This window comes from Abramis brama (genome assembly GCF_963993115.1).
Source record: "Abramis brama genome assembly, chromosome: 2".
NCBI classification, from domain to species: domain Eukaryota; kingdom Metazoa; phylum Chordata; class Actinopteri; order Cypriniformes; family Leuciscidae; genus Abramis; species Abramis brama.
In genome coordinates, this window is record NC_139964.1 from 6,041,052 (window position 1) to 6,056,865 (window position 15,814).

General features: G+C 38.2%; 1 protein-coding gene across 1 annotated transcript; it reads right to left on the reverse strand.

The window, feature by feature from the left end:
- Positions 1–1,473: 1,473 nt before the first annotated feature.
- On the reverse strand, positions 1,474–14,528 carry LOC311070637 (uncharacterized protein). The gene is made up of 3 exons (XM_084094630.1): positions 14,193–14,528; positions 13,155–13,235; positions 1,474–12,945 (listed from the first exon to the last, which is right to left on the reverse strand). The coding sequence occupies exon 3, from the start codon at positions 6,337–6,339 to the stop codon at positions 5,584–5,586; it is 756 nt and encodes a 251-aa protein (XP_083950756.1). The 5' UTR covers positions 6,340–12,945; positions 13,155–13,235; positions 14,193–14,528; the 3' UTR covers positions 1,474–5,583.
- Positions 14,529–15,814: the final 1,286 nt, after the last annotated feature.

Here is a 15,814-nt window from a genome sequence, read left to right on the forward strand (position 1 = left end):
TTAAATGACATCATAAATTGGAGACCAGGAAGTTTATTATGTAACGACTTTAAAGTATTGTCTAAAGCTTTAGCAATCAGATTGGGTGAAGTCATTGGATCTATTGTTCATCCAGATCAGTCATATTGCGTCCCAGGAAGAAGAATCTTTGATAATGTTTCTTTTATTAGAGACATTGTAGACTGTGGAAACATTTTTGACATAGATTTTGGTATGATATCAATCAATCAAGAGAAGGCTTTCGACAGAGTCGAGCATATTTATTTATGGAACGTTTTAAAAGCCTTTGGTTTTAGTTCAGATTTTATTGCAATGATTAAAATGATGTATTGTGGCGTTCAGAGTTTATTAAAGATTAATGGTGACTTGTGCTCTCCGTTTAGGGTGTACAGGGGTGCGCTGTCATGTTATACACCTTAGCCATAGAACCCCTGTTAAATAAACTAAGAACTGATGTGTGTGGATTGTGCATCCCAAATTGTGTTAATGTTTTTAAGTTATCAGCGTACCCTGATGACGTCATTGTCATAATCAGTGAACCCAATGATGTCAATGTGATGTTGAAGATTTTGGATGATTTTAAAACTCTTTCTTCGGCAAATCTGGAAAAAAGTGAAGACATATTACCGTAGTCGGAAAATGGCCAAAAGGTGAGCCAAGAGTTCCTGATGGTCTAAAATGGACAATAGATGGTTTTGAAAACATATCAAAGTGCAGAACACTCTTTTCACACTATTTGAGACTTTGCATGTGGTACCTATATCTATTGTTTACATTTTATGTTTACGTTGTAGTTATGTAACATTTTATGTTAACATTCCTAGTTTATGTTGACTCAAATTAATGTACACATTGAATGTAGAATTCTGAAGAAAAATAGGTTGTAACAACTACGGGAATGAACCAAACAGAATTGAAGCTTTTAGGTGATTTTGTTCATACATAATCCCACAAAGAGTCTTCACATCCCAGACTCAAATCACAAACCAGAGCCATAACTCACCCAGGCTCCAGAGAGTCTGTAACCAAAGACTTTTATTGGTTAACTGAAGGAAGAACTGGTCAACGTTTGATAGTTTTGCAAGATCAGTTCAGAGATGATACTGCTGACCCCTGCGACTAACAGACCCCATCTTGGTCCCATGAGAGATGAACAAACCTCTTTTCAGCAGGAAATACCCATGATCCATGACCTCAGGGTATTTCCAAGCCCATACACTTTACACACCAAAAGACTTTACATATCAAAATCCATAAAACTCATTCAAGAACAATTTTCAATGGACTTATGATCAGACATCACGCAATTACAGAATTCTATGTTGTTTTACGTGTGTTGTTTCACCAGTGTGTTTTAGTATACTTTGATCCCATATAATTCATGTAATTGTTGTAATGATTAGGTGTGTGAATGAAAGTGTGTACTGTTTCATATCAATGCTATCTTACGAACACAACTAGTGTTGTGGCGAATTCATAGTTCTTTTTGGTTCAGGTCTCAAAGTAGTTTCTCAGAGTCGAGGTTCCAGGTCAGAAGAATTAACTTTATTGACAAGCAACAAAGTGAGAAGCCGGCTGGCCATCCGGACATCTAAAGTTACAATGGCCAGTGTTCATGTCTTATACTTTTTCTTATCGCTAGGTGCCCAATGGGCACCCTCAAATCTATCTCTTCCCCTCTGTCACGCCTGGGGACCTTGGCACAGTTAGACATGTCTTCTCTATTGGTCAAACCTCACACAATGGTGCTCTGTTTCATACAGTATTTTTGACACTTTGCATTGCTGATGCAAGCTGGTTATTTTCCATTCTCTCATCCTTTCTCAGACCCATTTTGTCATGCTTGTCATTTTCATTGCATCATACTTAGACATGAATCAAGGAAATTCTCCAACATATCCCCCCTTTGGGACTAATCCTAGTCCCACCTTCATTTCTGTCCCAGAATGTATCTTCATGATCAGGCTTCTCTCTCCATTATCTTTCAATCATGGTCAAAAATGGACCATCCATCTCTTTTATCAATAAGCCCACTCACAAAGATACACCCCGGAGGAATAGTGAGACCAAACATCTCCGCCCCCACATGACTAGGGTGGAGTAAAAGATCCCACCTTCCTTTTCTATCTTCAGTCTTGAAGGGATAGATTACTTCAAACATTTGATTTATCAGCATAATCAACATTTTCAGTGTATAGACTCAAAATTAAGATTGTTTTCAGCTTAATCAACATATCTCAGTGTACAGACTTAAAGTTAGGATTATCCCACGGTGCCAGAGGAACTGCACAGGCGCTTCCGGTGGCCTGGAGTGCTATCTGGGTCGCTCCATCGCTGCCAGAGGTGCCCTGGGCGCTATCTGGTGTTGGAGCAGACAGCGGGTTTTTAAACCACCAGTTGAGTCTGCCCTTGCTGGTCCGGCAATTGGCGACCGCGCTTGTAATTAATTTCTCTGTTTACCCCATGGAAACATCTACCAGTAGTCTTATGCACGTACTTCACTTTTGATTCATAAAAAACTAAAATATTAAAAGTACTCTGTTATAAGAGTAAAATGATTAGTAAGTGATAAAAATAGTAAAAAACATTATCTTTTCCCTTTATATCTGGTTGCATTACCTCGTACCACGGGCAATGACCTGCTTCAAACCTTGTATTGTCCCCTCTCATTCACATATTCATGTTTGTGACTGTTAGTGTGATTATATGTAAAAATATTCTCAGCAGGATTATAAGTGTAAAAAGAAAAAGGAAAAACACTCAGGAAGGGGTCCTTCATAAAAATCAGAGAAACAATTAAAAGCCCTCTAACTAACTCCCTACTCTATTCATGTTCTAATGATCTGTCTAATTTTACCCCAAAAATAAAATACACAGTGTTACTACCTCCCTCTCTATCAAAAACAGAATCAAACTGTTAGAAATCAAAAGTAACAAGGTACCCCATTCCTTACTCCTTCACCAGATCTCCTTACAGGAAGTCATCTAGCTCGTCCAGGTCTGGCCCAATTTGGTGCACTCTTGTGTTTGTGCACCCGATGTCAACTCCCGATGGCTTGACTGACACATTAATCATCTGTTTGGCGGCCACATTGGCTAGCGTGGATCTGAGAAAACGCACAACACAGCAGAACAACAAAAGAAAAATAACAACAGCCACAGCTATTATTATTCCCACCTGAATGAACCATTCTTTCCAAGACCCAAATATAGAGTCAAACCAGTATCCAACGTCTCTGTCTCTCCCCGCATTTTCAGCAACTTCTTGTCTCAGATCCTTCAGCTTCTTCATGGCCCTAGTAAAAGCTCCATCAGGGGCTGTATTATTCGGAATAAAGGTGCAACAGTCAATTCCAAACATCACACATGCCCCTCCTTTTTCTGCCAGTAGCCAATTCAGAGCTTGTCTGTTTTGCCATATGATTTTGCTGGTGTATTTTAGCTGATGGCCTAAGGCATCCATTGCTTGATTTTAGTCTTAATTGTTCTGTTGATTGTCAGAGCTAATCTGAGATGGTATGCCAACTCTTGGGATGAATTCTTTGGTTAAAATTTTATCAGTTTCTGCTCCTTGGTCTGCTGAGGGTTCTGCTTCGACCCATATGCTAAATCTGTCTACGAAAACTGTATCTGTATCTTTTTCCTCTTACTGATTTTATCATGTCCACATAATCCATCACTAGATGTTTAAAGGGTCCTTCTTGAACTGGGATAGAGCCTATTGGAGTTGCTGTTCCTTTTCTAACATTAATTTTATGATTCTTTGTCTTTTTTATTTTTCTAATTTTATTTTTCTAATAATTTTATTTTTCTAATAATCTAATCTCCCCCCTTGCGCAATGGTCAACACCATGCGCATCTGGAATTAAAATGTTGGGGTCTATCATATGGCCTTCATGTGATCTCCATATATTGTTAGTGTCTCTCTTGTCGCCCCCCCTTTTGCTGCCATATATGTATTTCAGATCGAGAGGCTCTGGATTGCATTTGAGCAATGCTGTCTACAGTAGGTAGGGACAGTAGTCAGAACAGACGGTGCCATAACTGCTAATTGACATCTTGAGGCTTGTTTAGCCTGTATATCGGCCGCATTTTTACCTTTGATCACAAAGTCATTGCCTTTTTTATGAGCTTGACACTTGATAATGGCCAATTTGTTTGGAAACTTCATAGCTGTGATTAGTTTAGTAATTTGGTCCCCATGTTGGATTGGGGTTCCATCACTCTTTTTGAATCCTCTTTGTTGCCATACTGCACTAAAGAGATGACATACGTCATTGGCATATGCAGAATCAGTATAAATGTTGGCTATTTTATTCTTAGCCAACAGGCAAGCTTCAGTAAGTGCTTTTAATTCGGCCAATTGTGCCGAGCAAGGTTGTTCACAATGCTGCATCACAACAGAATTGAAATCATCTCCATCCCTTTGTACAACAGCAAAACCAGCATGATTGCCTAAATGGTCTCTAAAACACGAGCCATCCACAAAATAGTCCACGTCTGCATCAACAATTGGTGTTGATTCCAAATCTGGTCTCAGACGAGTAAAGGCCAGAGAGGCAGAAACACATTCATGAGGTGTTCCCTCCCCCTCTAGCTGGACAAAATTAGCTGAGTTTGCTGCAGTAAATCTCCTTATTGTAACATCAGGATATGTCAGTAACATGGAGTATGTCAAACATCTAGCTTGGGTTAAAACAAAATGTCATTGTTCAAAATATTAGTCTTGTTGATAGCATGGTGGGTAGCCTTGAGCAACATTATCCAATTTGGTGCTATAATATGCAATATAAAAATATAAAATGTATTTTATCCAGTCTTAAATCTTCCAAATCAAGCTTCAGGACTTGGTCCAAGACCAAGTGGTGAGTGTTTAAATTCTTAGGGCATCCTAGTGTATGTATATTGTTTACAGAACAGAGATCAATTACAGTGAAATAATGAGCAGCAGGTGGAACACTTTTTCAATAGCGTATGTGGATTTGGGACTTCTGCCGGCCAATCTTCCACTATCTCATTGACTGCCCTTAAATCATCGACTCATCTCCATTTTGACTTATTGGCCTTTTCAACTGGTAGAATGGGCGTTACAATAAGTTTCAACTAACACTCTTACCAGCTTTTACCAATCCCTCAATTGTTGTTCTGATTCCTTCTACTGCTTCTAACTTCAATGGGTATTGTTTTCTTGGCAACTTCATTCCTAATTTTACTCTAATTCTAACAGGATTGACTGACTTCACCAGGCCCACATCTGTATCATGACATGTGGGATTGAATCGTCTACTCTAAACCATGTTTTAGTAAAGTCACATTCTTCAATTTGCAATGCTGCCCCTTCTGGTCCTACGATTATATAATTTGAATTCAAATATACTTTCTGTCCCCTGTTTTTTTCTAACCAGTCATTTTCTAATCAGTCATTTTCTAATCTCGAGGTTTCTAAGGGGGGTCATATATCATTGTACAATGAAACTCAGATTCTGGCACACTTGATTTTTTAAACTGTTCTGCTGGTTCTGATTAGTCTGTTTCCATGGTTGGTACATCTGGTCACGCAGCGGTTCATTTTGGGGCCATGGGTTAATACAACAGTTTCTCTTGATATGTCCAGACTCCAGGCTCGTTGCACCCCCAACACATGCCTTGAATGTCTTGTGTTCTTTGTTGATTGTTGTATTCTCTTCCTCTTCCTCGTCCTCTTCCTGGCATTGCTCCATTTCTGTTGTTTTGCTGTTCAGGCAGGTATATCACAATTGGTGCACTTGGCTGTTGTTGATTTCCTGGGGTGTTGGAAGTGCTCTGACCCATAGGGGCTGGTGCCTGCGGCATGGCTTGTGCAGCTGGGTTCGGTATGTTCACCGCTGCCATCACTGCAGACTGATCTTCAACATCTTTAATGGTAGCTTGGACTTTCTTCTTTTTGTTGACTAGGTCATCCAGCTGTAATTGGGTCAGCCCTCTTTGAAGCTCTCTTTCTTGATTCTTCAGCTTCTGTTCACTCTTCCTGTATTGTTCTACTGCATGAGTCACATGGTCACAGAACTTTCTTGTCATCTTTGAATTCAGTCCCACTACATCTTCCTTGGCTCTTACAGCGGGTGGCATGGCTTCCATTATAGCAGTCCTGAACAGCACTGTTATCACTGGATCTCGTTCAGGGTCTTTTTCCAGCTCTTGCTTCCATCTTCGTGATTGTCTCTGGACGTAGGTGGTTGGGTTTTCTTCCTCGCCCATTGATTCCCCTTCTAATAACTTTGGATCCATCTGGGTGGGATAATGTCCTCTGAGGGTTTGCCACATTGTGGTTCTATAATGGTCGAGTGGTATGGCATCCATCCTTGTAGAGTCGACTGCCTGGTTAAGTCCTGGTCAGCAAGGATTTTCATTTGTTCTTGCACCTCCCACACACTTTGTCAGCAGGGCCTTGATGTCTCCGATGGCTAGTATCTTGCCCATTGTCTCTTCTTCCAGTAGTCGAATCCATTTGCCCGCCCCTTCGTGTATGTCAGGTAGGCGTGCTATCAGTCCTTCCAGATCTTGTCCCGCCCACAGCACGTACTGTCCTTGATGTCCTTTAATCAGGATGGGGCACTGTGTTTGTTCCTCTCTCAGTTGGTCTCTTCCGTTTTCATGCAGATATGCTCCACTCATTGACCTTCTTCTCAAATTGTCTCCTCTTATCCAGTGTGGTTTGCTTTGTGGGAGTTCTTCCAAAAGCAGGGTCCCTGACACATTCTTGTATTCCTTGTTAAGGATGGCTGAGTGGGGTCTGTTTCTTGTGTAGTTCTGAAGTCTCTGATGTTCTCTTCGCATGTTTTCCTCTAGGGCTTTTCGCATGGATTCAGTCTCTCTTTGGATTTGTTCTTTAGTGATGAGTATGTCTCTTTCTATTTCATCCTGTTCAGGCTCGGATTGCTGAGAGTCAGCTTCCATCTCCTTCTGCAGTCTCTCTTCAAGTTCTTGTAGGGCTTTGCTTGCATGATGATAAGGATTGGAGAGGGTGGGGTCTGGGGTTACCCTGGTCAGATGTTTCATGCTTAGGTTGCTGTCTTGACTTCCAGCATAGTTCAGTGTATCTTACTTTGAAACTTCAAAGATGTCTGTAGTTTTTCTTTCTCTGCGGCCAGGGCTCACTTTTCTGTCGTCATCCTCTCCTCCCTCCCCTCTTGCTTCATCGGTTGGCTCGTCTTCAAAATCCACTTTACCTTGAACTGTTAAAGTTGCATTCACTAGTGGCAGATGTTTACCAGTTGAATCATACGGGGGTAGGTAAGGGGGTGGGGTTGCCATTGTATCACTTTTATTTTCTATCTTCTCCCTAATTCCTTTAATTAATTTTATCCCCATGTCTCTAAAAAGATTCAACACTTCCTGCTCTTTTTCTCTCTTCTCTACTCTTTTTTTACTTCTATCTTGGGCTTTGTGATTCTTTATTAGTGCTCCCATTTCCCTGCACATAGCCAAATCAAATGTTCCCTCTGCTGGCCACTTAGTGTTTAACTTTCTGGTCCTTTTTTTTCCCACTTCCCAGATAAGTTTTTAATAGAGTCTCTACATATCGGATATTGTGATATAATCTGCTCCACAGGGGTCTCTTGTTGCTGTGACATCGAAGCCATTGCTGCAAGTCTCAATTATTTCTTCATTCAATTAATCAAATTATAATTTTGTGTTCTCAGTTTTCTGTTAAGTTTAAACATTCTGGTATCTGTCTAGTTTTTTGAAGATACCTCAAAATGGTTTGTATTTATAACTCAGACAATGGCTTTGGCGTCACTTTTTCTAGCTGGTTGTGTATATTTCGTTTCCAAATGATGTCCTCCCCCAGGCACACCAGTTCGAAACTCCAGACAATGTTCCTTTCAAACCACCGTCCTCGTGCAGTTACTTCTCCTGCCCTACATAGATAAGTGAGAGACGGGGTTAACTTCACTTCATGGCCGTTCAACATGATGACTGAAATATTTATTTCTTCTTTGCTACAAGTGTCTGATTCAAATGGTTCAAATAAATCAATTAAAGCATTTCTTCCTTTTTTGTTCAAAATTCTTCTCCCTCTATTGCCCCTCGTGTTTTTTTTTTATCACATTACGCCAATCCACTAAGGGCCACTTTCGTTCAACCTGGTTCAAATTTGTTATTCCTGTCAATTTTTTCAAAAGTTCATTCTTCCCTTGGTCTGTTAACTCCTGTCTCTGTCCTTCACTATCTATGAACTCTTTTTCTAACCAGAAGTGATTCTTAATACCTTTGGTTAGTTCTAATGCCCCTTGACAATCATCTTCATCTTCTCTTTCTTTCTGTAATCTAATCTCCTCTGCTTCATAATTATCTCTCACTCTAGACCACATGAGTATTTTTCTTCAGGTGTCAAAAGGTGAAAAAACTCTAATCTCTATCACTTCTCTCCCTCCTTATTTCTTTATATCAACATAGACGCTTTCAGTCTGTTATAACGCACACTCATACACCCGGGATTTCACACACACTGTCACACAGCCGTGCACAGAGTCACTCACACCCACGCAGAGTCGCTCTGAAACACACACACTCAGCGTCACACACACACAGAGCTGCTCTTACACGCAAAACCGCTCTCAAACCCTCTTCAAAGCCACACACACACACAGACAGAGCTGCACACACACACACTTATTTAATATTTTCCTATTTTTCTTGTAGCAAATGAAAAGACAAAGTCAATCAATCAAACTTTTGACAATATGGGCTGTTTCCCTATCCGAATTATTTTCCTGTCATCAATTTTTGTTTTATCATCCATTAAACTTTTAATAACACTGATTCAAAAATTATTTCTTGTGAGAGTTTTATTTTATGTGCCTTTGTCTGTCTCAGCTTTCTCACTCCCTTTTTTCTCACTGAGCGGTGCCAAGGTTTTGTACTTTGTAACAATTTCGGGACAGTGGCTCAAATGTAATTTCATGCAGAGCGCAGAGCTCAGTTAAAAACACTTTTGTCTCTGCGTCTCCGTCCTTTCTATGAATTCTGCTCAAACACGGCTATATCATTTCTAACTTTTAATTTCTATCACTTTGGGTTTTTAGAAAAAACATTATAAGTAAAAGGTTTTATTATTATTGTCACTTTTGCTAATTTTCTCCGAAATGACCTTTCTCCTTATTTTTAAGATGAAAAAATCACTTTGACAAACACACACACTTTTCTCCTCACATAAAACAGATCGCATGCGCACACAATACAACAGATAAGACTAACAATAAAGTGCTTCTCTCGTTACAACGCACCTCCTGCGTTGTGGACAATACAACATATAATTTTGCAAACGCACATTTCGCATAAAATACCGTGACGCACACGTGTACAATGCACCTCATGCGAATGGAATACGCATCTCCTGCGAATGGAATACGCATCTCCTGCGTATGGACAGACAAACAGATAAATTTGCAAACGCACTTTTCGCATAAAATACCGTGACGCACACGTGTACAATGCACCTCATGCGAATGGAATACGCACTCGCGTATATAAATAACGTGCTTCTCACGTTAAAACGCACCTTCTGCGTTTGGGGCACGCGCTTCTCACGTACACAATTAACGTGCCTCTCACGTTAGAACGCACCTTCTGCGTTTAGGGACAATACAACATATAATTTTGCAAACGCACTTTTCGCATAAAATACCGTGACGCACACGTGTACAATGCACCTCATGCGAATGGAATACGCATCTCCTGCGTATGGACAGACAAACAGATAAATTTGCAAACGCACTTTTCGCATAAAATACCGTGACGCACACGTGTACAATGCACCTCATGCGAATGGAATACGCATCTCCTGCGTATGGACAGACAAACAATTACTGCATGCACTTTTTCTCAAAACCTGGAACCTTACCCTCCTTTTACCTCCTTATCTTTTATCACTTTTAGGTTCTTTTTGGTGGGGTCTTTTGTTTAAGGCAGTCACCAACCGGGCGCTAGCTTACCAGGGGCAGCACAAAACAAATATAAGCAAAATTTGCTTACCTTATTTTTTGGTGCACCTTTGTTTTGTGAGGCCTCTGCCAGCACGCCCACCGTGGTCACTCCTCGACCCCTTGTCCCTCCTGGCTCGGCTCGGCAATTATGTTGTGGCGAATTCATAGTTCTTTTTGGTTCAGGTCTCAAAGTAGTTTCTCAGAGTCGAGGTTCCAGGTCAGAAGAATTAACTTTATTGACAAGCAACAAAGTGAGAAGCCGGCTGGCCATCCGGACATCTAAAGTTACAATGGCCAGTGTTCATGTCTTATACTTTTTCTTATCGCTAGGTGCCCAATGGGCACCCTCAAATCTATCTCTTCCCCTCTGTCACGCCTGGGGACCTTGGCACAGTTAGACATGTCTTCTCTATTGGTCAAACCTCACACAATGGTGCTCTGTTTCATACAGTATTTTTGACACTTTGCATTGCTGATGCAAGCTGGTTATTTTCCATTCTCTCATCCTTTCTCAGACCCATTTTGTCATGCTTGTCATTTTCATTGCATCATACTTAGACATGAATCAAGGAAATTCTCCAACACTAGCAAGATGGCTGGAATTAAATCTGTGTAAAATGTTTCATATTCTGATAATTAGAAATCATGCCTAAACTGTTGCATCTGGTCTTCAATTAGAGATCCCCCAGGGAAGACATGATTTATGACTTTGCAAACAAAGAAGCAGTCAGGATATTTGTAGGAGTAACAAAACCTTTTTGTTTTAAAAAACCCTTTAAAAACCAGCGCAGAGCGTTGGGGGGAAGGTTGGTTCGTTCAAAATGTTCTGATAGAGAAGAGCTCTCAACGAGTGCAGAACAAAGACGGAGACGGCAGACGATGGTTATAGTAACCATGTAACGTTAACAGACGAGCAGATCAACCCAAATTAAGATCAGATGGGTTAGATTCATTTCCAGTCATCTAGCTTTTTTCCGTATCTCATTTTCTTTCTTTCTTTGTGTTATTCTTCTTTTCCGATTGAAAGTCTCGGTTTAAGTTAAGTTTTGCTGCAAAGTTTCGTTCCACGATTCACGGCTGCAACGCACGCTTTCAACTTCAAAGACTTTTCAACCATCCGGCATCCACGCCACAGACATCTATCCAGGCACGAGGAGACCATAACCAACGAACAAACCCCTTTGACGCTGACCAAAGGAACCCTCAAAAGGAACGCAAAAGCAAAGTACCTCCAGACTAAAACCGAACTGGTGCATTGATATAAATTGAATAACCTGTCTAAGAAACGATAGAAGGGTTAAATTAATGATTGATGGTTCGTCCAGGTCATGTCTTGAGTGCATATAGAAATTCGGAATTTTCTTCCTCTTACCCTTAAACTCATTCTTTCCAAACTCATTCTTTCTTTCTTTCTTTCTTTCTTTCTTTCTGTAACTAGTATGAATGTATGCGTGTGCGTGTGTTTGTGTTAGATATTAGTTGTTAGAATAATCAATAAAGTCTTGTTTGTGTTAGTTATGTGTTAGTATATAATCAATAAAGTATTGTTTGTATTTGAAAAGAGATTACTCGCGTGTGCTTATCAAATTTATTGTCTTGAACTTCGATCTAAGTTACCGATGCTTTTACCCGTGATTATTTCTTAATTTATTGTTAGCTGGGGATTAATTCTTTCTTGGCCAGGAAGATATTATATTTCCTAGAGTTAATACTTGTTTATGCTTTCTGTTCATTGGATGAACTGATAAAATGATCATACTATTGATTCTGCTACAGTAAATTCTGAAAATAATTAAAAATAATTAAAATATTAATTATTGATCATAATCCGTTATGAATAATAATTAACTATATTTATACGTGGGCGTATAAACGCTGCAAGGTTCATACTCCAGTTGAGCAGTGTTAGAGCATGCACTGCATAAAACTCTTGTGCTGTTGAGACTTTGCACGTTAACACTATACATGTTGTTTACATGTTCACATAATGATTCGTATTCATATTGAATGTTGTAGAATGTTTAAGTAGTAACAGAGTTAAACAACATTTCAAAAAGGTACATCAAGATTTCTTGGAAGCTTTTTTAAATGCTTCCTGCAGTCACTGTGAGATTTGCATATGATTACTGTCCATAAACTGTTAAAAAATAATTGTTATGAAATGTTAAATCTGAATTGGGCATGTATGTTAAGTATTTTGCATGTATTGCCTCTACTAGTGCACTACTAGTTTATTTTGATAATTGTTGGATACTAGTGTACTGTAATTTCCTGTTTGTTCAAGCATACATCACAACTGTGTTTTATGAAAAAAAAAAAAAAGAAAAGTTTATTACACTTACAGCTCAAAAATAATATATTAGCATAACAGTTTTTTTGTTTGTTTTTTTTTGTAATTTGAGCTCAAATTTAATTATCGGATTCATTTCATTGTAAAACAAACATTAAAAGTTGTTCTTTCTACATATTCTCTAGTATCTCAATTCTTAACCCTTCAGGCGCCAGAGGTTTTTTCCTAAACCGTTCGATTTTGACATCTTAATTTCAAAAGGCTATATCTTAAAAGTGATAAAAGATAGAGACTTTCTGTAAATTAGAGAAGTATTAAGGATGACCCAAAGATTATGTAGGGATTACATTTTCCCATCTAATTTACATATTATGACATCATATGGTTGTATTAAATTAAATTCTTAAATGTGTGAAATTCGTGTGGACGAAATGGAAGAAGATGAAGCTCCTCCATCAACAGGCAACAAAGTTCAAACACTGTCTCATCACATGGGTACGTCAACATGTGACACTCCTCCTGGCAGTTCTGAACATCCAAAGAATTGCACTGGAAAAGATATTTGTCTGATCCATAAAGATGAGGAGCCATATACATTATGGATGAACGCCCATGAGGTGCCGTAATGTCCCGTTGCGCTCGGATTCTGTGTGCGTTCCACATCTGCACAAATCTGTCAAGTTCATCCTTAAATGACAAAAGCACATAAAATCTTCCATTAATTAATATATATATATATATATATATATATATATATATATATATATACATTTTTTTTTTTTTTCTATTAAAGTGCATGTCCTCTTTGTATTACAAATAGGCCTTACAGTCTTGCTATTTTAGCAAATAAATATCTGGACAGACAGACAGATAGACAGATAGATATGATTTCTTACCTTTACAAGTGTTGTAAAGCAAAACTGCACGATTGATTTGCCAAGGAAATCCCCACTGAAATGGTCTTCTTCTTTTAAAGCCTGAAAAAAGTTCAAAATCCAAAACTGAATATTCTCTTTCCGAAGTATGCTCCAAAAGCTTTTGATTCTTTGATATTGATTGCTTGAACCATATAAGAAACTCCGGTGAAAAGCAAATTCATCAGTAGCATTTCTTCGAAGAAAGATCTGCATCTGCTCCATAGATCGTTTTCAGTCCCACGATCGTCACGGATTCTTCTAGGACAACCATCTTTATTCTTTACTGTCTCAATAAAATATGTTGCAATGTCTTTCGGGTCATTATTGGTGAAATACACTTTCTACCACATCACATTATGTGAGAATCCATCAGCACATCCATTAATGCAGAGGCTGGACGGTTTAAGCTTATCGTACGAGTCAACGTGCCACATAAAGTTTGGACCAGGATACCTCCTTCGGCGTAGTCTTCGTGCTCGTCTATACGCAACGCCATCTGGGTCGAGCACACTCAACGGTAACCACACTGTTTCCCTCTTCACCGTAAATCCTTTCTGGATACATTTTAAGTGCATCATTCTGTATCAAATCATTTGGCCGGATCCCATTATTTCCTCAGATATAAAGCTGGCTACCTCCATCCAGTCTGAAAAGTGTTTTCGCCTGTAAAGTCTATTCCGGCGCAGTATATTTTGTAACGTCCTAAGACAAATGGTAATGCCATGTTGGTAGATTAGCACCTATAGAATTTCCTTTTGTTGAAAGCCCAGATAAAAGTAAAAAGCTACTATTATGTTTAGATCCATGTTAGAAGCAGTTCGACTTCACGAGCGCAGGTCTTTACTAAAAAAAAAATTGCGACTTTATTCTCGTAATATTTCGATTTTAATCTCGATTTTTTTTTTTTTTTTTACTTTTTTTTTTTTACGTTGCGGTTCAGGGCTTCCATAGAGAGCAGAAACAGAAGCTTATTTTTATATACCTATATGGTTTCATGAAGAAAATTTCTAAACTTACCAGAAAATATGCTCCCTTTGAACAACCTTTGTTTACAAGTTTAAAGACTCGAGATGTCGTCTCTTCCTTATCTCCTCTTTTGCTTTCGATTCAAGGAACTTGGTTAAAGTGAGTCTTTGTCCTCCCTCTAGTGGCGCAAAACGTCATCACATTCTCAGGACCTGCAGAAAGCATGCTCAACATTATGAAGCTGCAGACTCGGAGCCTGCATCTACAGTCCCGCACCCAGAGTCCCGCATTCTCAGACCCCTCGTTTTTCGAGACAGCGCCTCCTGCTGTTCGGAAGATCGTATAACACCCTTATCCAAATGCCATTGAAAACATTAGGATGCAATATTACGGTCTCTTTTTATTTAAAGTTATCCAAATAAATATTTGCGTTCCCTGCTTAATGCATGTGCCAAAAAATAAATAAAAAATCATTGTGTTTTCAAACTAACTAATTACCCAGTATTTATTTTTTTAACGTGGGTGCAATTGAAAGAAACTTACTGATGTAAGGGATACAAATACAGATTGAACTATCTTCTGAAAAAATATTATGTGATATTATATTGCTACAATGTTTTAGTTTGTTTTTGTACAATGTTTCAAATTCCATTTTCTCTTTCAGTTCAACCTATAATGGTCGAATTAACATTATACCATGCTAACATTACAAAACCTGTTTTTTGATATTTTGAATGTGAAGCAAAACTCAAATAATAGACAAAACACCAATAATAAACAATTATGTACTTTATTTAACAATCACCTTGATCACCGTCATCTTGCTGTAAACAGGACAAAGCAAAGAAAAAAGGAAGAAAGAATTGTGTTAGTGACATTACTTTTCATCTTCAATTGCATTAAAAAAAACTCATTTATAAGTCGCTTTGGATAAAAGCGTCTGCTAAATGAATAAATGTAAAATGTAATGTAAATGTATAAGGTAAAATAATTACTTTCTGGTATAGGCAAATGTTGCTTATTTTCTCATTCTTTTTGTAATCACCCTGTCAAATTCCTCAACTTCACTAAAATAAAAGATGAATGCCATTGTCAAAAATATTGTGTGATAATAAATAATATTTTTATTGTTTTATTATTATAAATGGCTGGCAACAACTTCATATCACAGTTAAATTAATATTGATCAATTTTAATACTTACGTTTTATAATAACTAATTTAAGTAGTCTACATAAATTATATAAAGTAAAATAATTACCGGCATTAATTAATTCAATTTATAGTTTTAGGAGAAAAGGTCTGATAATTAAAAAAAGGTAAAAAGGTAAATCTGATTAAATAATTAATGATGACATTCTTTGATATTAACACACTTAATGTATTTAATTGGTCTACTTTAATGTCAACTAATTTTAATCAAATTTTTACAATGGCTTGTCTACAAAAAGTCCAAGGTTAAAGGCTAACGTTAGCTATCAAAATATTTTCGGGGGAAAAAGGCGAAAAAACATACATTAACGGCTCAAATTTTGTTACAAACTATCTTCACAAATATTAACTATTCATATGTTGGTGTATCGATGAGCTATAAAGTAATTTGATTAAAAAAGAAATCATTGAATAAAATTGAGAATACTCACGTTTCGGCTTAAGTTCTTCAAATGTTTATCC